A 24,334-nucleotide genomic window follows, 5' to 3' on the forward strand; every position below is an offset into this window, starting at 1 on the left:
AGTATGCATAAGTTAATGACTATTTATCGCAACTGCTTGTGTTTTCTCCTTTTGGAAAGCAACTGAACAGTTTGAATGATGCAAGTTGTATTGGAGTATTTTTTTACACCATGCAGTTCAATTGTGATTCATGGTACAGTTGTAATGGGTGGAATTTTCCAAAAGCATGGCAAAGTGTCATTTCAGGCGAGGAAAACTCATTGTGATTCACGCCTGGTCAGTGGTGTGATCCGGATCGCAATCTTTCGGCACTTTGCGGGAAAATGTTTTCAGGTGGGGGAAAAAATTTTCCCCTCCACATGGAAAAGTTCACGCCTGAGGCACGAAGATCAAAACTGCCCGCCCGGGCTGGGGGGTGGTCATCCTAGCATTTCAATGAAAGAGGGCTGCATTTAATAGGTTTCACAGCAGTTGCTCGCAGTCAAGCTATGCAGGTGGTAGCCAAAAAGCCAGCTCCATGATTCACAAGAATGTTGGATGCCATGGAGGAGGGAAGGGCAACTACCGACCTGCAGACTGGCAGGAGGCCCTCCGCCTCCATATGGGATCGGCTTGGGCAGAATGTGGCATGGGTACTGTGCTGTCTTCTTGGTGAGGCGGAGTCTCCTGTGGCACGTCTTGTCCAACAGCTCTACGATGAATACATGGGTCCTGTATACCCTCTGCCTGCTTCTCGCCTTCGTGCCTCCTGTTCAGCTGCTGCTGCCTCCGGCCCTTGAACCTGCCCTGCGCTCCCCTGGCCTCCTGGTGCTGGGTGTTGCCTGGGTGCCACCGTATATTGCTCCTTTGCTCCTCCAGCACTGTAATTAGCAGAATTGCCAGCTCCATTGGCTCCAGACCGATCTTGGACCAATAAGCTGGGCGGGATAGCGAGAGAGAGTGTCACAGCTACTTAACTTCAGTAACTCCCCTCACCCATTTGTTCTCCCGGTCCTGGAAGCAGCCAGTCTTGCACCTTATCCGACAGCTACCACTGACTTGGATCTCAGTTGCTCTTCCAGCTCCATTGCTTAACCAGGCCCGGTCAATGCTCTTGCCCCTTCAGAGTTGCATCTGGCCACCCATCTGGTTGTCTACTCGCTTAATCTAGACATCACTGGGGATTCTGAAAGGATGTTTCAATGGCCACCGATCCCTCATGGGCAGTACCAACTAGACAGTTCTGTCCGTCTTGAGGGCCAATGGATCCTCCGTGGCAGGCGCTGGGGTCTGGCACTTATTGAGATCATGCCCGTCCCGATCCCGTACACCCAAGTGTTTATTCTTGAACCATGAGTTTTCACCGCTCTCCTTGACTTTGACAATGTGGGCAGCTGACATGTTACGGGTTAACTCATGAGAGCCAATAGTCGAGCATGAGTCTCCTGAATGTTAAGAGGGCACAACCACTCTCTGCATCGAGGATAGACAAGGCCAATAGGCACCCTTCTTATTGCGGCTGCGTCATCCCGAGATCTCATTGCTGTCAGGCCTTTACAATTAAAACCCCTGGACAATCACTGCATAACGTTTTAACAAAGCCCCCCCCCCCCCCCCCCCCCCCCCCCAACCCTCGTCTTACCCACCCAGCCCTTAGACCCACCTCCTTCAGTCTCACTACACCCTTCCCCTCTCTCTCTCTCTCTCTCTTCTCTCCCCCCCTCCCCCCTCCCTCCCCCCCCCCCCCCCCCCCCCAACCTGGAGGTGGGCAGTGGATCCTGTCCTCTTAGCCTCCCTGGTACTAGGTGGAGGGGGGAATGAGGTCTGAAGATTCGACTTTAACTCTGATAATTACATTATAATGCATTCAAATTGATGTCAATCAGGTTCGTGTCCTTCCTGGGTATGAACTTGATCATGTCATCCGGGAGGGCCTGGGAACATAGCGATCCTGTTCTTGGCGCCTCACAATATTTTTGCAGCCTTGACGGGATTTGCGGCCGCAGCCAAGGGGGTTGCTAAATCCCGCCCAGCGTTTGTCCAAAATTGTTGAGAAGCATGGAGCCATAGTATATTGTGTGCAACAATCCCAACTTATTATTTGCTATTTTCATTTGAACCACTAGGTGGTACTCCATTAGGACGAGTAAAGTGAACACATCCAGTAACATTCTTCAAGAAAGCAGTACACAGACAAAACAAAAGCACAAAAACCTTTACTTGGCAGATGGAAATAGATTTTCTGTAATTTCTATTAATCACTGCATAGACAGTTAAGGGTGTAACCAAACAAATCCTTTATTGGTTTGTTGTGGTTTCTAACTTAGCTGGGAGACAATGGCAGATTTGGATAACATCCCATCTCTAGCCTCTGCTTTGCAGCTTTAATTTGTCTTAATGAGTGTGGCCCTGGCTTTTACTCCTCCATCTGATAATGGACTACTGTCATGCTGCATAGACATTAGCACAGATCAGTCATTGCGAAATTATCCAGTGAGGGTAAGTGTGTTAAAATGTGAATCCATACTGAGATTCAAACGTAATCTAAAAGACTGTCACAGCTTCAGCTCAGTTACGTAAATTTTGATCCAATAAACTATCATGAAACATTTCGCTGAGCTGGTATGTGGAAGGTTTAAAGAATGTGGAAAAGGTACATTTGTAAAGGAAAGTGGCAGGAATCCTCTCTCAAAGTTTTTCTCATTATTCTGTGGGCATTGCTGGCTAGGCCAGCATTTGTTGCTCATCCCTAATTGCCTTTGAGAAGGTGGTGGTGAGCGGCTTTCTTGAACCACTGCAGTCCATGTGGTATAGATGCACCCACAGTGCTGTTAAGGAGGGTGTTCCAGGATTCTGATCCTGCAACAGTGAAGGAACAGTGATATATTCCCAAATCAGGATGGTGTGAGACTTGGAGGGGCACTTTCATGGGGTGGTGTTCCCACATGTCTGCTGCCCTTGTCCTTCTAGGTGGTATCTTGTAGATGGTGCAGACTGCTGAAATTGTGCGTTGGTGGTGGGGAGAATGAATGTTGACGGTCGTGGATGGTGTGCCAGTCAAGTGGGCTGCTTCGTCCTGGATGGTGTTGAACTTTGAGTGTTATTGGAGCTGCACTCATCCAGCCAAGTTGAGAGCATTCCATCATACTCCTGACTTGTGTCGTGTAGATGGTGGACAGGCTTCCTGACCATTCCCAGGCTCTGACCTGCTCTTGTAGCCACAGTATTTATGTGGCTGGTTCAATTCAATTTCTGAGTGATAACACCCCCAGGATGTTGATAATGGGGGATTCAGTGATGATAATGCTATTGAATGTCAAGGGGAGATGGTCAGACTTTGTCTTGTTGAAGATGGTCCTTGCCTGTCAGTTGTGTGGTGTGAATGTTACTCGTCACTTTTCAACCCAATTCTGAACTGCTTCAGAATTTTGAGAGTCACCAAAGAGGTATGTTTTGAGGAAGCGTGTGCAGGAAGTGAAAGGGGTGATAAGGTGGGAAGGGAAGGGAAAAGGAAACTATCCCAAGTCTGAAAATTATTTTCCAAACGATGCAGTGAAGGACATTTTAATTTTGCTTTTCTAAATTGTGGCCTTGAGATGGCATTTGAATATTTTAATTTGAGAGTAACATGACTAGCAGTGTAGTCAGAGAAAAGATTTGCAAATGGCTCTGGGTTTAATGAGTCATAGTTCAATATTTCTTTTTATAAGCATAAAAATGAAGAAGTAAAACTTCAAACTGCCTTTCTGGCTCTCAGCTGCAACTTTCAAACTGGTAATTAACATGGAAGTGGTTGCTGTTGGTATTGCAACTGGAAATGTGAGTGGATACAATTCTGAAGATTAGATGAGGTTTTAATAACATTGAAAACCAGCAATGTCTGATGAAGACACTCATGAATAAAATGGGATCCTTTGGCCAAATCCTTGGGGGGGGGGGGGTTAATTGTATTTTGTATTTAATAGTTAGTGTGAGGAAAGGAAAGGGGAGGAAGGGTAAGCAAAACAGCCATGAATAAAATTTAGAAAAATCTGAATCTTAACTCTAATTCAGCCTGGTTATTTGGGCAACAAAGGTAATGTTCTGCACAAAATGGACTACACATTGACTACTTTCACTAAAATGGTGTTCCCAGCTAGCTCCATAACAATTTGCATCCTTTGACTGCTTTTAGGTAAGATTTTTTTTAAAATTCATTTTGTTTATTTAATTCCTCGGGTTAATTTTAATGATACAAATTCTCCATTTTCTAATTCGGCTTAAGTGCTAATAATGACCTGCTCTCTCAAGATGCATGTGGACATGATTAGTGTCCCTTCACTTTCTCTGTTTCTTTATCTTCACTCTCACTGCCTGCTCCCTCTCCCTCCCTCCATCCTACTTCCCCTCTTTCTGCCTGATCCTCCTTACCCCCTATCCCACTCAACCTCTGGCTTGTTGCTCCCTTGCACTCTTTGACCCGTGCTCTTTCCTGCACACAAACTCTCTCTATCCACATTCTGGCTCTCCTCCTTGCCCTTCCCCTGTTCCCTTTTGTGATTACCTTCCATCTGCATGATCATGTTCCTCATTTCAGCCCAGATTACATGAGATTGGCAGCTCAGCATATAGTAGTTGCTCCAGTTACAGTATGGCGTAGCAAGGTGGATACGTCAATATGTTACACTACCTGTGTGGTTAATTTTTATTGAAAATATGTGTGATGGTGTAACAGATTCATGAATGTTTAAAATCTGGAATTCCTAGTCTTCCTCTTATTTACAGTGCTGATGCTGAAATGAAGTTCAGTATTTTAATAAAGCGATTGGAATATCAGGAATAGCTTTATTACTAGCCTAACCCATGGAAATGAAGGGCACACTGGAAACAAAAAATTAACTAATCCTTTTTTGTCAAAAGCATTTATTTATTTCCTTTATATCTAATTTAACCTCCATTCTAAGTATTTTCTGCTTCAAATGATATACCCTTAATTACTTTTTGTTGCCCTGTTTATTCCTGGTTAATTTGTAGTTGGGAACAAATTTGGCAGCACTGGTTTTTCATTTCAATGTCTTTTTGATCATTTAAAAACTTGCATGTGATAATCACGAATGAAACCAAGTCGCTCTTTTATGTGATTTTAGAAGTGTGTTGTCTCTGAAGCCTGATAGTACCTAGACCAATCTGCAATAGCAAATTGAAGTTCTATGTGACGTATGAGGCTTCCGTTGACGTAATGTAGGGGGAAGACTCACCCGAGGTGGCTCCCGCTGGAGAACTGTACCTTGTACCTTTTTTCTTGCTGCCACAAGTGGTTTATTCCTTGTAAACCCACGATAATTATTGGGAGAGAGTTCCCTCGGGCAGCACGGTGGCGTAGTGGGTTAGCACTGCGGCTTCACGGCGCCGAGGTCCCAAGTTCGATCCCGGCTCTGGGTCACTGTCCATGTGGAGATTGCACATTCTTCCCGTGTTTGTGTGGGTTTCGCCCCCACAACCCAAAAATGTGCAAGCTAGGTGGATTTGCCATGCTAAATTGCCCCTTAATTGGAAAAAATGAATTGGGTACTCTAAATTTATTTTAAAAAAGGATGGGATAGAGTTCCCTCTTTATTGCAAAGCCCAAGAAAAACAAGCACAAGAAAGCTTTGAGCGGAATCCCGTGGACGGAGTCAGAAGCCTCTTGGAGCTCGACGGTAAATAAGATGGCGGACTCGGTTTCTTTCTCTCTTTCCACTGCACTGATGTGCAAGGTTCTTTCTAATAGCTTGGCGAAAGAATTTGGTAAGCATCGAAAACATATGCCGGAGGATCTTAAACGATCAATCGATGAGGCCTTGGCCTCTATTCGAGTGGCTCTGGGGAAAACAAACGAGGCTGTCAAAGTCCAGGGAGTTACAATCAAAAGTATGGAAGTGGCTTTTTCGGACCACTGCAGTCGGATTGCCGCACTGGAATTCGGCCTAACATCGGTGGCTGACCTTAATAAATTGCTGAGAGGCAAGCTGAATGACGTAGAAAACAGATCCAGGAGACAGAATATCCGGATTGTGGGGTCGCCGGAGAGGATTGAGTGCTGTACCCCCATGGAATACTTCTCGGATATGTTCCTCAAAATGGTGGGTGACAGTGGATTCCCATTCCCGTTTGAATTGGACTGTTCTCCGCACACTTGGGCAGAAGCCTCGTCCTGAAGACTCACCGTGACAGTGATTGTGAGATTCCACAGCTTTAAGAAAAAAGAGGTTTCTGTGATGAGCAAGGGAACAAAGTAATTTTAAGCGGGGAGGCCGCTCTATCAGGACATGGGCTAGAGTTAGCAAAAATAAGACCCAGGTCCATCTGAGTCAAGGCCGCCCTGTACAAAAATGGAGTTTGATTCGGGCTGGTCTGTCTGGCTCATCCAATTTTTGAGGGAAAATACTTTTTTCAAATGTCTGGGGATGCGTTCCCTTTTGTTAAGAAGCACAAGTTGGGCACGTTGTAATTTGGTTTTTGACTCTTGTCGACAGGTGTGTTGTATTGCTTATTTCATGTATTTTGTTCTTGTTGGAGTTAAGTTCTTATAGTCTTCAATTAAAATTGGGGTTCTATTATAGGGGCTGGTTTAGCACAGGGCTAACTCGCTGGCATTGAAAGCAGACCAAGGCAGGCCAGCAGCACGGTTCAATTCCCGTACCAGCCTCCCTGAACAGGAGCCGGAATGTGGCGACTAGGGGCTTTTCACAGTAACTTCATTTGAAGCCTACTTGTGACAATAAGCGATTTTCATTTTATTTTCATTTCATTTCATGTGGGGTTTTATTTGTTGTATTAATATATGGCTTCCCTGTTTTATCAATGTTGTTGGGCACAACATTTTCGCTGGTGGGGCACGCAAGTTCAATGGGGTTACGGTATTCTGTTATGTTTATCTATTTTTCCCTTTATCCAGTTGGGAGTCGTATACAGTGAAAAGTATTGTTTTGTGTCCAGTCCAAACAGATCGTTCCATCCATGAAAAACTTAGGACATATGATAAATACACAAATGTAAATACATGGACATCGGGTGAAGCATACGAGGTGTAGTGCTATTCAGTAGATAAAATGCATGGAGAGATCAGTTCGGTCCATAAGAGGGTCATTCAGGAGTCTGGCAACAGCAGGGAAGAAGCTGTTTTTGAAGCTGTTAGTGCGTGTTCTCAGAGTTTTGTATCTCCTGTCTGAGGGAAGAGGTTGGAAGAGTGAATATCCCGGGTGGGAGGGGTCTTTGATTATACTACCCACTTTTCCAAGGCAACGGGTGGTGTAGACCGAGTCAATGGATGGGAGGCAGGTTCGTGTGATGGACTGGGCTATGGTCACAACTATGTATTTTCTTACGGTCTTGGGCCAAGCAGTTGCCATGCCAGGCTGTGATGCAGCCAGATCGGATGCTTTCTATGGTGCGTCTGAAAATTGCTAAGAGTTAATGTAGACATGCTGAATTTCCTTAGCTTCGTGAGGAAGTATAGGCGCTGTTGTGCTTTCTTGGTCGCAGCGTTGACGTGGGTGGACCAGGACAGATTGTTGGCGATGTGCACTCCTAGGAAACTCATGCAGACGTGGGGAGAATGTGCAAACTCCGCACAGACATGACTCAAGGTTAGAATTGGACCCGGGACCCTGGCGCTGTGAGGCAACAGTGGTAACCACTGTGCCTCCCAATATGTGTTGAAGACAACGAGGTTGGAGCAACAGAGGCTGGTGGATTCCATTTTAGAGATGGGTCATCAGTACTCACACGATCCTGCCCCAGACATATTGTAATTGGCCCTCCCCAATTACAGACCCAGTTTGAACTGTTGTCTACTAGCAGGGCAGTACGTCTGTTACAATGCTCCAGGGGCTCTTTTCATGAGTATGTGGAGAAGACTAGCCATCTTATGGCTCATCAATTCGAGCGGCATCCTGGGAAATCATACACACACTCAATTAAGGCAACAACCTCGTTTCTGCCCCTCCTCAGATGAGTGCGGCTTTCAAATCTTTTTACTGTTGCTCGGAGCCTCCTGCAGATAAATTGGTCATGTCAGACTTTCTGGACAGTCTACCCATCCCAACGGTTGAGGTGAATAGGAGCATGGAGTTGTACTCCCTGTTGAAATTTTAAAATGTATGGGTTGATGCAAGCTGGAGAGGCCACTGGTCCGGGTGGCTTTCCAATTAAATTCTGCAATAACTTCTCCGAGCAGCTTGTGCCTTTGCTATTGGATATGTTTAATGATCCCTACTTCGTGGGTCATTGCCTCGGACCCTCACCCAAGCCTCTATTTCTCTGCTTCTCAGGAGGGATAAAGACCCAACAGTGTTGTTCACATCGACCTATCTCGCTTCTGAATGCGTACGTCAAGCTACTTGCTAAGGTGTTGGCGCTTGGAGGATCAAATCGGCTTCGTGAAGGGCCAACAATTGTCAGCCGATATACGTTTCATGTTAAATATGGTTCTGTTTCAATGAGACAGACGGCCGGAGCAGCACGGTGGCGCAGTGGTTAGCACTGCTGCCTCACTGTGCCGAGGACCCGGGTTTGATCCCGGCCCCAGGTCACAGTCCGTGTGGAGTTTGCACATTCTCCCCGTGTCTCACCCTCACAACCCCAAAGATGTGCAGGATCGGTGGATTGGCCACGTTAAATTGCCCCTTAATTGGAAAAGAATTTTAAAAGGAGACTGACAGCCTGCCCTCCCCAATTTATTGTTTTACTACTGGGCAGCTAACATTCAAAAAATATTATTGTGGATCAGTGATCCCGATTCAATTTGGGGCGAATGGAAGCTCGTTCCTGCACTATTTCTACTCTTCTCCCCATAGCCACTGCACCGTTGCCCTTTTCCCCTGCCATATTTTCCTCCAACCCTGTGGTGGACACTTCCCTCAGGATTTGGAAGAAGTTTAGAATGGATTAAAGCTCCTTACCCTGACTTCAGTAGCCCCTATTTGCAATAATCACCTTTTTCTACCTTCTGGTTTGGACCGAACATTTAAATCTTGGGAAGTGAAGCTTGCGATTTAAAAAAAAAAAAACAATTTTTTAAAGTGTTTTTTTGGGTTTTTTTTTCTTGTTTTTTTTTTTCTTTGCGCAAGGTTTTTCCTCCCTTTCCTTTGGTCCTTCGTCCTTGATGAGGAAGATTCTGTCCCTAGCTCAGTCTGGGGAGGGGTCTATTTAGGTCATCTCCTTTCATCGGATTTTGTTCCGTGGGGCGGTGTGAGGGTAAAATGGGAAAGTGAACTAGGTCCCATTCTTACTGGTATGATGTGGATCAAGGCCCTTCATACGGTTATCTCCATGTCTCCATGTGCTCGGCTGAACTTAATCCAGTTTAAAGTATTGCATATGATGCATTTGACTAGGGCATGGATCAGTGGGTTCTTCACGAATGTTGAGGAAAGGTGTGATTGTTGTTCTCTTGGGCTGTCTAACCATACGCATATATTCTGAGCCTGCCCTAATTTAAGAGGTTTCTGGGATTCATTCTTCAATAAAGTGCCAGAGATACTCCATGTGGATTTAGACCCGTGTCCGCTGGTGACCATATTTGGTGTGTCGGATTCGCCGCTGATTCAGTCTTGAGTAGAGGTGGATGTTGTCGCCTCTGCCTCATTGATAGCCAAGAGGCGAATATTGCTTGTTTGGAGGTCTCTCACTCTGCCCATGCCTCTGCTTCGTTGGGTGACCTAATGTCATTCTTGCATTTGGAGAAAGTCACCATCGGTGGGTCAGTGAGAGGTTCTATTTAAGATGGCAGCCATTATTTCCCTTTTCAGAAGATGGTCACCATCAGTTGTTAGGAGGTTCAGGTTAGTTTTAGTATTTAATGTTTATTAGATCTTTTGCATTTTTCTCATTCTAGTTTGAATTGATTGTTACGAAAACATTTTTAATAAACATACTTTTTTATAACTTGAAGACTTGTCCCCTATTCTTGTAAATATACAGTGCACACATACATTGCAACCTTGTGAATAAATCAAAACCCTTTTCCTCTATTCCAAGAAAATACATTTCAGCTATGAGTTGGGGGGCTTTTTGAAGGAAATGGAGAAACAAGCTGACTTTTAAAAAAAGAAGCAAGGAATTACAAGGCAATGAATCATCAAATAAGAAATTGTGGAAGAAGTAAAAGTCAATTAGCTTATTATGCCCGTTTGTTTTGATATTTCTCTACTGGTACTGGGATGAAGTAGGAATTTCAGATATATATTGTATTATAGGTATTTGGCACAGTAACGGTTAAAACCCTCGGTTAATGTGTGCATGACTGCTACAGCAATGTTTTTTTTTAAATCCTGGTTTATAAGTTTGCACTTTCTCCCCGTGTCTGCGTGGGTTTCCTCCGGGTGCTCCAGTTTCCTCCCACAGTACAAAGATGTGCAGGTTAGGTGGATTGGTCACGCTAACTTGCCCCTTAGTGTCAAGAGATTAGGTGGGGTTACAGGGCTAGAGCTGAAACTGGGCCTTTCGAAAGGTCGACGCAGACTTGATGGGCCAAATGGCCTCCTTTTGCACTGTAGGGATTCTATGATAAGACCAGCAGACACTTTGGCTACAGAGGTGCAATTAAAGCATCGTAAAAATGAAATCATTCATTTTCAAACACTTATATTGTTTACCTGAAGTAGGGCTAATAGAACTTTGGCTCTATAAAGAAGGTTTCCTCGGATAATTACAGTGATAATTAGATTTAACAGAAAATTTAATGTAATTTTGGGCGTGATTGACGGGGTGTTTTCCAACGGCTGAGTTGGCCAGATCGCAACCGGTATTGTACTGGAAATGAGCCCCCATGAGCTCCTCGCCATTACTGGCTGTCTCGCCATCAGATTCACTGGACTCGCGCCTCAGCGTCTCGCCGCTAACAAGCGGATGGGCTGCTTTTAAATGTTTCCTCACTGCGTGCTCTCAGTCAACACACAAGCATGGCAACACGGAAATGGCTGACCCGCGCACCCTCCCCACATCCAATCTTCATGCTTGCTCCTCGGAGCCCACTGGCACCCACCAGCACAACACCTTCATGGTGCGGTGCCCACACATGCCACCTGTTATAGAACCCCCCCCCCCCCCGACATATCGCATGGGGGTACGGGAGACCAGAGATTTGAGTCCTCAACCCCAATGAGGAATGGGCCCTAGAATGTGCGGGGTTATCCGAGGAGAGGGCGGTCACAACAGCGAGGTTGGCCTGTGCCACAGCAATGACGATCCTCTGCTCCTTCACCCAGATAACCTGTCTCAAGTAAGTTGTTCATGTCAGACAAAATTACCCTTCCCTTTCACTGACCACATGTCCATTGTCTTGCAGAATCTCTACCTGATGGGGCCCGGCCATTCGGATCTGTCCCACCACCCAAGAGACCACCTGAGGAGAGTTTCGAGGAGACCACCAATGACGCGGCGCAGCTATCATCCCCACCTTCCACCAGTGCAGAGAGACACCTCAGTGGGTGACATTAGTGGACAGACGTCTGGGGCACAATCTGGTGAGCATCACACAGTTGCTGATGTACATCAGGTGGAGGCAGGAACATCCAGGGGAGTCAGCAATCGGAGGTCTGCTGAATCCCTGGACTCGGATGGGTCGCAGTCAGATGCTGAGCTTCTGGACAAGGTTCTCCCAGAGCTGATGCAGATGATAGGCCAAAGCCTTGACATTCAGGAGGGGATGGCAGTGATGTTTCAGCAAGTGCATAGCTGATTGGAGGAATTGCAAAGGCTGTAGGTGATGGAGATGATGCCGACCATGTATGGTACCGAGGCCAACACTGCTAGGGTGGCGACCGCAGTGGAAAACCTGGAGCTGCGTCTTTGAGTGGCGCCCAAGGCATGGCTCCGTGTGACGTCCATGGCTGAGGGCCACCACATGTCCCAGCTGCTGGGGGACATTGCCAAGGTACTGCAGAGCATGGCCCAGTCACTGAGGAGCATCAACACCATGGTGCAGACAATGGGGAGCCTCCAGCATTGGTAGAGCCAGATGATCCAAAGGCTTCTGGAGCTCACCAACTGCCCCTCCACCTCTTGGAGATCCCCAGGGCCCTGCAAGCACCGTCAGGGAGGAGAAACTGCTGGAGACCAACCCAGGGCCTGCCACCAAGGATTATACAGCAGTCCCCAGTTGTTCCGAATCCTCCCCTTCCTGACACCGGCACATCTCAAAGGCAGCGGGCAGAACACGGTGGCACGGCGATGCCACTGACACCGATATGTCTGCCGGGCCCTTCGGCTCCAGGTCCTCCAGAGTAAGTCCGCCAAGGGCCACAGGCCATGGAAAGCAGCAGGCTTCCTCCATCTTTGATGTGAATCCAGGGGACACCGTTAGACGTAGTAGTAGACCACGAAAGATGAAGAAGGGAAACGCTCAGTGAGTGGGCACTGGGGAGGGGGGTAGGGGGAGGGGGGTCACTACCTGTAGCTAGGGGGAATGGAAATGTCAAATGTTCACCATTAAAACATGTCAAGCCTCTTGTCACGTTGACCTTCACAGCAGTCCTACCTGCAATAACACCTCCCCGGGCACAGTGGTCCAAGATCAAATGCCCCCAATGCAGACCCATTCAGAGGATGGGTGTGAGCGCGCTGTCAGCACAAAGACAGGAATCAGACTTTAGCAGAAACTGAGGAGCACCGAGCTTTCCTCACAGTGAGTGATCATCACTCTCCCGCCTTGTATATTGACCATGCTGACACAGGTCCATCACCCTGGGGTGACATTACACAGACCCTTGGAAGGTGGAATAGGGTAGTCGGCGGGGGGGGGGGGGGGGGGGGGGGGGGGAATGGGGAATTGGGGGAGGGGGTGAACTGACAAAGTGAGAATCGGGTGAGGTTAAGGGCCTCCATGGTCGACGGCATGCCGGACCCTTGCTACCACCTGTCCTCCATCATCCTGCAGGTCCTCCACGGGCTCATCTTCCATCCCCGTCGAGGCCGCATGTCCCCCCTCCTACTCCTACCCCCTCCTACTCCTACCCCCTCCTACTCCTACCCCCTCCTACTCCTACCCCCTCCTACTCCTACCCCCTCCTACTCCTACCCCCACCCTACTCCTCCCCCCCCCCCCGACTCCTCCCCATTGCTGTGCCAGGTTGTGGAGGGCACAACAGACCACAAAGCGGGAGAACTCTGGGGTTTACTGCAATGCATCACCAGAGCGGTACATGCATCAGAACTGCATCTGCTTAATGTCAAAGGGTGCCAACATGGGCCTTGTTATATCGGGTTTCGCTCTCCGGCGTCTGCACTGGGGTCATCAGCCAGCACCTCAGCGGGTAGCCCTTATCCCCCGAGAGCAAACCTGTCATCCTGAGGTGGTTCACAAAGACACCTGGGATCTCACGAGTGCCCCAGGATGTAGCTGTCGTGCACGCTCCCTGGGAAGCGTGCAAACACGTGCATGATCTGGAGGCGGTGGTTGCACACGAGTTGAACATTCAGGGAGTGAAACCCTTTCCTGTTAATAAAGGGCACTCCCTGATGCCCCAGTGCAATCAAGGCGACATGTGTGCCTTCTCTTGTCCCTTGGACCTGGGACATCCTGGCGATGGTGAAGAGTCCTGCAACCCAGTCATCTTGGTGGGCCTGATCTAGCTCACAGTTAATGTAGAAGAAGATAGGAGCAGTAGGAGCCCTTCGAGGCTAGTCCACTGCCCAGGTATACAGAGCATCTGTGACCTCATGGATACACTTGTGGGCTGTAATTTGTGATATACTGCACAGGTCCCCGCGCGAACCCTGGAACGATCTGGTTGCGTAAAGATTCAGGTCTGTGGTGACCTTCACGGCCAATGGGAACGGGTGTCCACCTCCTCCATGGGGTGCCAAGCCCTCAAGGACGCGGCACAGGTGCTGCACTGTGTCTTTGCTAAGACGGAGTCTCCTGCGGCACATGCTGTCCTTCATCTCTTTGAAAAACCAACCATGCCAGTACGCTTTGGGCCGTCTCCCCCCTGTGGTGGTGGTGATGCTTTTAAAGTTGCAGTTTTAAAGTTTGCAACAATCATTGTCTGAGTCATGGCACGTGTCCCCACGAGAATCCACTTGAGAATATTTTGTTTGTTAAACAATCAATAGTAACAAAGATTTGAAAATCAACTGCGTAACATTTCACATATCACACTAACCATTAAACAACAAGGAAACATCACTGCTCCATATTGGTACCAATACAAAGCTATATCAACTATTTTTCACATAAAAAACAAACACATGGTATCACCCCTCGCAGGTTCCTCACCAGAGATGGAGGATAAGCCTGAGAATGTATTATCCTGTGCAGAACTTTGTCGTAGAAATGATCTGTCCATCAATATGTTACTTGTTCCATGAATCAGTGCCATTCTCCGTCCAGGAGCCGCAGCTGTGCAGGTCCTACTACATGGCCCAATCTCACCGGAACTAAATCCTGGCATCCACATATTCCACTGGCGCTCGAGGTGCGGTTTAACCCGCGGTGACGTGCCAGTTACATGCAGCACTCACCACACCAGCAACAGAAGCATTGACAATCTGCGGAAGTATTTTTTTCACCAGCGTCATCAGGTGGCCCAGTTGGATCAATGTCACGCAGTGCTTTCTTGCTTCAAACTGCCTTCTGACTTCAGTCCCCCTGAGCCTGGTATTCCAGGACCCAGGTATTTTAGAAACAAATGTCCTTTCAGGCTACAGAAAAGGAAGGAAACAGCAACAGCAGCCTCCAGGCATTTGCAGCCACCAGCAGGAGCAAGCAGCAAACACAACCTGCAGCTGTGAAATGCTCTCACAACTAACAAGGCCAATTCCTCATTAGCAATAGCCTTCAGTTGTGAAGCTAGAGACTGCTCACAGTCAAAGGGAGTTAAAGTGACCTTCAGCAGAGAATAACAGCAGGGCTCTGCCCTGGGTATTTGGTAGGACAGACGAGCAACAGCTGTAGCTGTCCCTGTTATGGGTATCCACAATATTTAAGGATGGCTTGAAGGCCTCACAGACCACTTGATTTCTCGCTGGGGAGCCGGTTAATTCCGGGGAGGCCTTTACATTTGACTTCATTCTTGCTAATGAGATGGAAATGAATGCAAATGAGGGTTAATGATATGCTCTCAATACTTGGAAGAGATCTGGAACACTCCCATCGGGAGTGGGCCGGTTAGATAGCAAACTGATTTGTGCCCAACGCAACATGATGGTTAAATTGGACCCATTGTGTTTGGATTTAGTAAGATGATGTAGTAAATGAGAGGAGGCAGGGGTTGAAGCAGTCCTTTTGGAGTTTAATTTTGATCTATCTGTGAACAAACTACCAATTTCTCTCAAAGCAGTTTAGTTAAAAAGATTTTGGGTGCGATTTAATGGCCTCGGCGCGCCTGAATTGATATCAGGTCGAGGCCGTTGAATCTCGTGGGAGGCCTCTCACGGGATTTGCGACGCACGCGGTATCTCGCGAGATTTAATGGAGTCCCGCAAGACGTCACTATCTGGATCTCGCTCTCACTGGGCAAGACCGAGATCTGTGGCTCATTTAAATATACGTTGGGATATTCATCAGAGCACCGTTTAGTGCTGGTTTCCACAAACGTGGACCAGTCGTAATGGCACCTGGAGTGCTTCCCAGGCCATTGGTCAGGGAAAGAGCAGGGTGGCACCCCAGCACTCCCTCTGGAACAGGGAAAGAGCAGGGTGGCACCCTAGCACTTCCTCTGACACATAGGCACTATGCGACTACTACCCTAGTGTTAGTATGCCCAGGTGCCAGGCTAGCACTGCCAGGGATCGGGCCCATGGGGAGAGAGTGGGGGGCGGGGGGGGGGGGTGGCGACTCCCCACCGCCATTGAATAGCGGGGTGTTTCTCAATGCTACAGCTGACTAGAAACACCCCACTAAACGTGCCCATGTCCGGACATAGATTTTTTTCCAGTTAAATCGTATCCTTTGTCTGCGAACAGAACAGCAGTTTCTGAAAAGGCTGGCAGGTTAAACTATAATTTGACATGGGCAAGAATGGGCTAGCTGGTTCCTGAAGGATCTTTCTCCCTCAAAGCAGTTTATTCCAGACCCCTCTTTAAAGCAAGTATTCCTGGGTTGGCTAACTATTTTAAAAGTGTATTTGACCCAAGATGTTTTTTACTTTAGTGGAGATAAAAGATAACAGTTTGTATTAGTGTTTCATGTCATTGTTAAGCATTGTTTAACTGGTAATAAGTTATTTTCTTTATGCTGATAAATTTAGTTTTAAGACTAATAATGTTTGTTTTAATACACCATATCCCTATTTGTGTGTGGAATCCGCAACTGTTGGGGTCTGGTCTGGGATCGCAATAGTACTCATTCAGTTTTAATTGCATCTGTACGGTAACTTGTACTTTACTAAATCTGCTCTCTTAGCCAAATGGTAGAATTATAGAACCACAAAAATACTGAATCATTGATCCTGCTTCTAGGTTAAAGGAGCCAGATCTAGTAATGTAAAGAAAGCTGAGCTGCCAGAATTTGAACTAAATAGGTTTGGGTGTTCAAGTGCAGTTCTACAGTTGATATTCAGTTCTCTTTCAAACAGTACCCAATGCACTTAGTCTTTACAGGAAACCTGCAGCAAAATTTCTCCCCAAGAATTGGAGCAAAGCTCTAAAGCACCTGTCAAATCTTGCATCGTGCAATAAAAGTTCATTACTAGTTCTTGCTATGGCATTTCAGAGGGCACCTTTACCTTTTTATACTCAATTCTGTTTATAACCAGAAAAGCTTCTCACTTTGTTTAAAATTAATTGATTGCCACAAAGTCAACTTTGCCAAGTATCCATTTTTTGGAAGATGTGAAGGAGAGGGGAGATTGATTAACTTATACTTGTCTGCGTTATCTAATTTCACTCGACATTATTTCTTCTTCACATCTTGTCCAATGAAAACCAATATCACAGTAAGAGCAAAGCACTCCTGGTTCACCTCACTGTCTGAACCCTGAGAATACAGCTTTTGATTTTGTTTTAGCTATCTGTATTTTATGAATGTTAAATGGAAAAGTTCATTACAGCATTTGTGTTGGTTTGCATTTCTGGTAATCGGAGTAAGTTGTGGACAGATTTTTAAGGTGTGTGAATGATTTTTTAAAATTAAAAGCAATGCCTTGTAGTTTGGATGACATTTAACTTTGTATGTGTATGAAGTACTATATTATTTGATATGCATTACCTTCATTGTGATTCTTGAGATGAGGCTACTGTAAGCATCATCATTTGTGAAAATGTTTGGATAACTGCGATTGCTCTTGTGGTTTATATACAGAGTTTTGAATATATTACTGTTGTAACACAATCCCAGCCGTAGGATTTTTTTATAACTTGAAATGTTAGATATTGATGTTTCTGGAAAGAAATTATGCATTGGCTTCTCTTTGGTCATTGGGTGTAATTTTGTACCATGTAAGTGGGTGAACTATGGCGGTCAAATTATTGCTCCACATTTAATCACAAGTCCCTGACTTAAGGCATTTAATTTGTAAGGCTTCCTTTACTGATCACATTTAACGTTACTGGTCTCACTGCAGTTGAAACCAAGCAATCCCAGTTTTCCAAACTCTCATTCTATTCTGGTTACTGCTTAAGTTGAGTACCAATCAACATTTAAGGCTTAGATGAGATTTTCAAGTATCATACTCTGTGTTTGACAGACAACAAGGAAGCATTTTAGCAAAGGATGATATTTTACAACTTAAAGAAGTCTACAAGTGGATAACCCATCCTCTGCTTTCTGAGGAACTGGGTGTACCTGTGGATGGAAAGGTAGAGTATTTGTCTTCAGAATGTCAAGATCATCTTTGTCAGTGTATTCTATTACAATTATGGTTTCAAAGTTGATATATTAGAATGTGAAAATGTTATGCACTATATTATAAAGATAGGATAATTGTACTTTAACTACTGGAGTGCTAAATTGATTGTTTTTCTAAGGAATAAAATCTAATTCGCCTATGAGAACATTGAGAATTATCTATATTTTGAAGGGAAAATCTATAGAAAATGTATGACTATTTTAAATGTTCTTTTAAATTAAAAGTAAACTGGTTTTGTTTTATCTTTTATAGTGTTTGCTTGCTTTTCTGAAATGATCAAACACTAGGCTAGACTATAAATATTGTCTTATTAATTTTTTTTTTTTGCAAGAGGATAAACTGCCTTTGTTTTAATACTAGAGCTTATTTGAAATAAGCGTGGTCTTCGCACACCCTGAAACAGATGGGGATTGCCACTTTCTGTAAGTTGCCTGATTTTCCATTTTCCTACTTCTTGTAAAATACTAACATTTTGTAGTTTATTTATATAATGACCTACTTAATACCAGGGGAAATTATCACTCAAAATTTGTGTGAGAATAAATTTTGTTTCCTTGTTTAGGTTTCTGGAGCACTTGAAAGGACTCATGACTTTCACTTTTTTTGTTTTTTCAGGTTTTGTTTATGACAAATTGTTTAAGATACACAGTAAAGAATGTGTTTTCAGCCAAAAGTTTCCCAGTGAATGTGTTTTTTTACAGTCCCAACCCAGATGCAAAGTGGTCAAACCATTCACGCAAATTATGAACAACAGCAGTCTCGGCAGTACTCCTTGTGGGACACTGCTTTCTAACTTCTAATCTGAATAACTGCCTGTTACCCGTACACTCTGCTTTCTACCTTTTTTAGTCCATTTGTTTTCCAATCAGCTAATTTTTCCCCTGACTCCACAAGCCCTAGCTCTTGTCATGAACCTACTATGCGGTATCTGATCAAAGGCATTTTGAAAACCTAGATATACGGCTTCTACTGCATTACTCTTATCTACTCTTTTTGTTATCTCCTTAAACAATGCTATCTGATTAGTCAAGCGTGAGTTAATCTTTTGGAATCAATGCTAATTTTTTTTTGTTTATTTTCTAATTTTTGGTGCATACCTTTTGTATAGATTCCAGTATTCTTCCAATCACTGATGACTGCATTTGATTTAGACATGGGATTAATCCTCTTTTAGTTTTACTATTTTGTCAATTATTCTTCTCCTTTTCTATCCTTTTTAAGGTCACCCTTTAGTGAATTGTCTATTTTGCTATCTTTTTTTTGTAAAAACACTTGGTGATTTAAGGGACAGAATCTTGTGCCAGCAACAGGGGCTTCGGAGACCCCGGTTTTGTATCTTACCAGGAAGGCCAGCCAGTAGTATGTGCCAAACATGTGGTTGACAGGCCAGCAGTGGGCCTTTCTAAAGGATCAGGACTTTAATTTTCCTTTTATTATTTATGTATTCATGGAATGTTTGTTTTATTGTTTTACTTTGTATTTCTTGATAGTTTGATTTTTAATTTCTCTTTGCCTGCACGATGGTGTTTTTAATCAATTTTTCTCTCCTAAGTATTCATATTTGTTTTTGACCTCTTTTCTCTCTCAGCATCAAATTACTTCTCGTATCCTGTATGTCTTTTAATTTTGATTCCAATTTCCCTTTAACTTTTTATTCATTTATGATTCACCTAATTAGCTTGTTTTTGGCTTTTCCTGGGATATGTTTCTCAATAGAGTACCATTCTAAAGTTTTCTAATGTTCTTCTGCCTGTTTTTCAAGATTTTCTTCCAATTTGCCACCTGTTCATGGTGCATTAGTTTCTTCATGACATAAACAAAGGAGACACTTACTTGTCGCACCTTTCTTGGATGCACCCATATTCCAATGATACTTCCTTCGTGTCCAGTTGAGAATAGCATGCCTCCTCCATGTGTGGACAATAAGTAAATGAACCTCATCAGTTGGCAAAGTGACTCAGGAGTAATTAATACCAGCAGCAAAAATATGCAACACCATCCTCTACAAATTGCAAAAATATGAGCTTGTGTATCTGAAGGGTTACTCACACATTGCAGCTTTTGCACTTAAGCATTGAGTGCATGTTTTGTTTCCTTAACTGCAAGTATCCCTAACTAATTTAACAGCAGGTGACCCACAAAGCTTTCAATTTTCAGGTCATGTTATGGTTTGCTGTTCGATCTGCCAAGCTGATCTTGAGGAAGAGGAATCCCCTATCTGGAGCACACTACTTAATATTTGTCATTTTGTTGGCAAATAATTTCTTCTGTCTTTTGAGTATTTGAATGTCTGGTCACACCAGCATCAGAATCTTGTTACTTTACTTTTTGTTTGATGCTGTCATGATGCTGAGTGTCGCGGCTTGTCGTTATACAGACTAACTTGCAGTGGTGAGTTGAGCAGATTTCTTAGGAACAGGAAATAACTAAGCAGCTACGGTACTGTGATTTTTGTTAGATTTCCTTCAATCTTGGTATTTATTACTGATCTAGCTCCTTAACTGGCTACAACTTCATTTGGACCAACAAAAACAAGCACGAATCAATGCTCCCTGCAAACAGCATGTGTGCGCAACTGGCCAGCAACCCAGATGGTACGGTGCAGGCCATTGCCAAGTTGTCCAATTTAAGATACTGCTTGTGTGCACGGCCATGCAAAATAATTTAAAGGGACTGCACATTTAAAAGTGCAGGCTGGACATGACTAAAGGATTTAGGGGGGACATTGAGATGGGTGAGCTGCAACAATTACTGGGTTGTGTACAGCATATATTGTAGCTCGATATCAAACTATCAACACTTCCCTAAATATCCTGTGTGTTGTGTTTTTCCACAGCTTTAATTAACTCTGTGTATAAGGAAGTGATCCACGGTACTTCTCCAGGCTATATACTTGCAACACAGGCCCAAAAATCCCATGCTAATCTGAAACTTGAATAATTCGAGATAGGGAGAATAAAACTGAAAAATACTATTTATACTGTTTTCTATCAATAGAAATTATGCTGATTTTGAACCTTTGAGACCCTGTGACTAGAACCTCTGTGTTTGAAGTACATTGCTACCTCATGTAGTTTTAAGGAAAAATTATAAACCTAAATTTTAAAGCTGTGATTTTGTTCCAATGTTCTTAATTGTGGTATTTGTTACAGAGCAACTGTATGTCCAGACTGCTTTAGACCTACAAAAAACAAGCAGGTATTTTTTAAAGTCATTTTTGATGGTTAGTCCGAATTAATTCTATGTTTTAGTTCCCCAGTTTTACTTTGTTTAGATAGCATCCTAATAGTTTAACAGTGAGAATGCTGGTCTCATAAATGCTATTTGCAAAACTGAGTCTGATTCATTGGGCAGCACGGTAGCACAGTGGGTAGCACTATTGCTTCACAGCACCAGGGACCCGGGTTCGATTCCCGCCTTGGGTCACTGTCTGTGCGGAGTCTGCACGTTCTCCCCGTGTCTGTGTGGGTTTCCTCCGGGTGCTCCAGTTTCCTCCCAGAAGTCCCGAAAGACGTGCTTGTTGGGTGAATTGGACATTCTGAATTCTCCCTCGGTGTACCCAAACAGGTGCCGGAATGTGGCGACTAGGGGATTTCCACAGTAACTTCATTGCAGTGTTAATGTAAGCCTACGTGTGACAATAATAAAGATTATTACTATTATTGCTTCTGGATGCTGTCTAAAATACTTTAATTTAGTAATGGGTGGAATTTTCCCATCTCACCCGCGTGGTCCGTGATGGGCAGAATTGGTGAATGTAGTAGCATGAGCCAAAAAAGTCCAAAACCCGCAGGTGTAAAAACAGTTTGCAACTCTCCTGACGGTGGGTTAATGGCGGGTCGGCTATCCAGCTGACTTGTGCCATGAACGCCATTTGGGTTCTTTAACATCTCATGAAAGCTCATTAAAACAGCTGCTTACCAGAATCTCCTCGCGCCTTTCTGATCTTAATTCACGCCAGCGAGAAATTACATTGGCCCTTCTAAAAATGAGTGGGGTGCACAAGTCGGGACTTCCCTTTAGGGCCTTACTCAGCTTGCGGATGTTGCAACCAGAGGAAGATGATGGAGGTCTACAGCTACCCTGGATAAACACACATGGAATGGTGGGTGTAGCCTCATCCACATGACACCACTGCAAAGCAGTTTTTTGCCTTAAGATGGAAGGCATTAGGAAGTACTGATTATGGGGGTGGAGGGTAGGAACGAGGGGGAGAGAGAGAGAGCTGGGGATCAGCATGAACAGGGGTGAGCTCGGGAAGGAAGGTAATGTACACGTTCACTTAGACATCCTGGAAGGAGAAGAATTAGGGCTGGACAGTGACGGTGGGGAGGTCGAGGGTGATGACTGGGTGGGTGAAGTGTTGTCAATGGTGATGGGGAAAGGACATAGGTGACCTGTGGAAATGAAATACTGGGGGAGCTAATAAAAAAAAGTGATCACTACTATAGTTCTCAAATTGAAAGTGAGCAGAGCCTCATGTTGGACAAGCACAAGTGGTGCATGGGAGTTGGGCAGAGAGGTTTTCTCAGCTGGACAACAGAAGGGGATCGGCAGCAGACAGTACTGAATATACCCGGGTCCGTTAAGACGGTTTTGATGGATGAAAGCTCCAAGTGCGTGGGAAAGTGCTTGCACAAGACTCTGAAAGGCATTGCCACAAACCCTTCTCCCTGCCGATTCAGTCATGGAGTCAGCTGTGTGCAAGGAAACTGCCTGGGGTGGGGTGCTGAGGTGTGGGGGCTCCCAAAACCTTTAGAAGTACCTTGAAAGAAAACAACTGACAATATGCAGTGAAAGTGAATTTGTGATCAGACGTTCAATTAGTTACAATTATTGTGTTCACCCGTGCAATAAGTTGTGAACCAAACTTTTTGTTTTTCCTAAGCCTTCCGCTACTAAGTGCTGCCCTGATAGGTGCAGCAGGGGTAAAGGCAGCTTGCAGATTGTTTTCCCTCTTGACGTCGACAGTTACCATCTTTGAGGGCTTCAGACACCATTGTGTGATGTCCCCCCACCTCTTGCTGATTACCAACCAGCAGCCGCAGTAATTTGCTTTTGTTTGGAAATAGATGTAGGACTAATCAATTGGTTGGGGGAAATAAAAGTTCAAACAGTGGACCAGTAGTGATGGATGAATTGACAAAAGTTAAATACCTTTGAACTGGAGTTAAGAGATTGAGGGAGAAGGAGATGAAAAGGGAGGGGAGGAGGGTACGCAATCCCTACTTAGCCTTTTGAACCCCCCCCCTCCCTCATTTGTTTGAATTGTACACCCTTCAATGCAAACTTAGTTGGTGTTATAGTGCAAACGTGCTCACTGTATAGGAGCTGTGCTGCCTGTGGGAAAACTCTCCCTAGAAGCTGTGCTGGACCCTCCATTGATGCAGCCAATAAGATAATTCTCTGAAAATTCCAGAAGTATTTCTCCGGATGCCAGAGACTAGACGAGATTTGATGCTGAGCCATTTGACATGTTGGTAATGTTGTGCTTTAAAGTGAATGTATGATGTAACTCACCTCGCCACATCCTGCATATATACCTACAGTTCTGAGAACCAATTATAACGGATGTTTCTCTTTGCAGTCGGTATTCACTAGAATGGCAGTGGGGAAAGCTTTGGAGAAGATAAAAGATGATGACTTCCTTCAGTGAGTGCATAGTTTTTTTTTTTCCCCTCAAATTTATTTCATGTATTTCTTAGTAAATGGACAGTTTCTGTGCAGAATTGAGAAAAAGAAAAATTAATGATGTGCATTGGTAATGAACAAATATTTTGAGGAAAAGCACATTAACAAATACAAACTAAATAGAATGATGTAGATCTGTAATTGATGGAACAGGTTATGAATATAATGAAGGGCCAGATGTCAAAATTGTAAAGCATGACACTGAGCATTTTAGGAGATATTCGGTCAGATGACCAAAGGCTAGGTCAGAGACAAGTTTTAAAAAGTGCCTTGAAGGAGGAAAATGAGGTAGAGAGGATAGCGAGGGAATTCTAGAGTTTCGGGCTGAGGCAACTGAGGGCATGGTCACCAGTGATGGGGTGATTCAAATCGGGGATAGAAACAAGAGCAGAAGAGTAGGCTATTTGGCCCTTCGAACCTATTCTGCCATTCAAAATATGATCATGGCTAAGCTCGAGCTCGATGCCATACTCCCTTGTTCTCCCCATACCCCTTGACACCTTTACAGTCTAGAAATCTATCCATTTCCTTTTTAAAAAAATGTATTTTATTGCAAACATGTATCAAAACAGGTCACAGCAAATAAACACCCCGGGGAAACATACTTCCCAACAATCCACTATCTATTTCCTTCTGAAGTGTATTCAGTGACGTGGCCTCCACAGCCTTCTGTGGTAGAGAATTTCACAGGTTCACCACTGAGTGAAGAAATTTCTCTCTCCTCTCAGTTCTACATAGCCTGCCTGTATCCTGAGACTGTGACCCCTTGTTCTAGACCTCCCAGCCAGAGGAAACAACATTTCCTGCACCCAGTCTGTCCACCCTGCCAGAGTTATATACGTTTAGATTAGATCCCCACTCAAAAGGCTAGAAATAGATGTGTACAGAATTTCAAGGAGATTCTGCTTCTTATG

The 24,334-nt window shown here is 44.7% G+C and overlaps 1 protein-coding gene across 4 annotated transcripts in view; it reads left to right on the plus strand.

The window, feature by feature from the left end:
• The window catches only part of pus10 (pseudouridine synthase 10), a 100,954-nt gene that overhangs the window by 47,311 nt on the left and 29,309 nt on the right, over window positions 1-24,334 (plus strand). For all 4 annotated transcript variants that reach the window (XM_072507800.1, XM_072507801.1, XM_072507802.1 and 1 more), the window contains 4 exons: window positions 17,568-17,679; window positions 18,090-18,151; window positions 20,882-20,927; window positions 23,317-23,381. In XM_072507800.1, the coding sequence (XP_072363901.1) occupies window positions 17,568-17,679; window positions 18,090-18,151; window positions 20,882-20,927; window positions 23,317-23,381 (285 nt within the window). The remainder of the gene's footprint in view (window positions 1-17,567; window positions 17,680-18,089; window positions 18,152-20,881; window positions 20,928-23,316; window positions 23,382-24,334) is intronic.

This window comes from Scyliorhinus torazame, chromosome 1 (genome assembly GCF_047496885.1).
Source record: "Scyliorhinus torazame isolate Kashiwa2021f chromosome 1, sScyTor2.1, whole genome shotgun sequence".
Taxonomy (NCBI): Eukaryota; Metazoa; Chordata; class Chondrichthyes; order Carcharhiniformes; family Scyliorhinidae; genus Scyliorhinus; species Scyliorhinus torazame.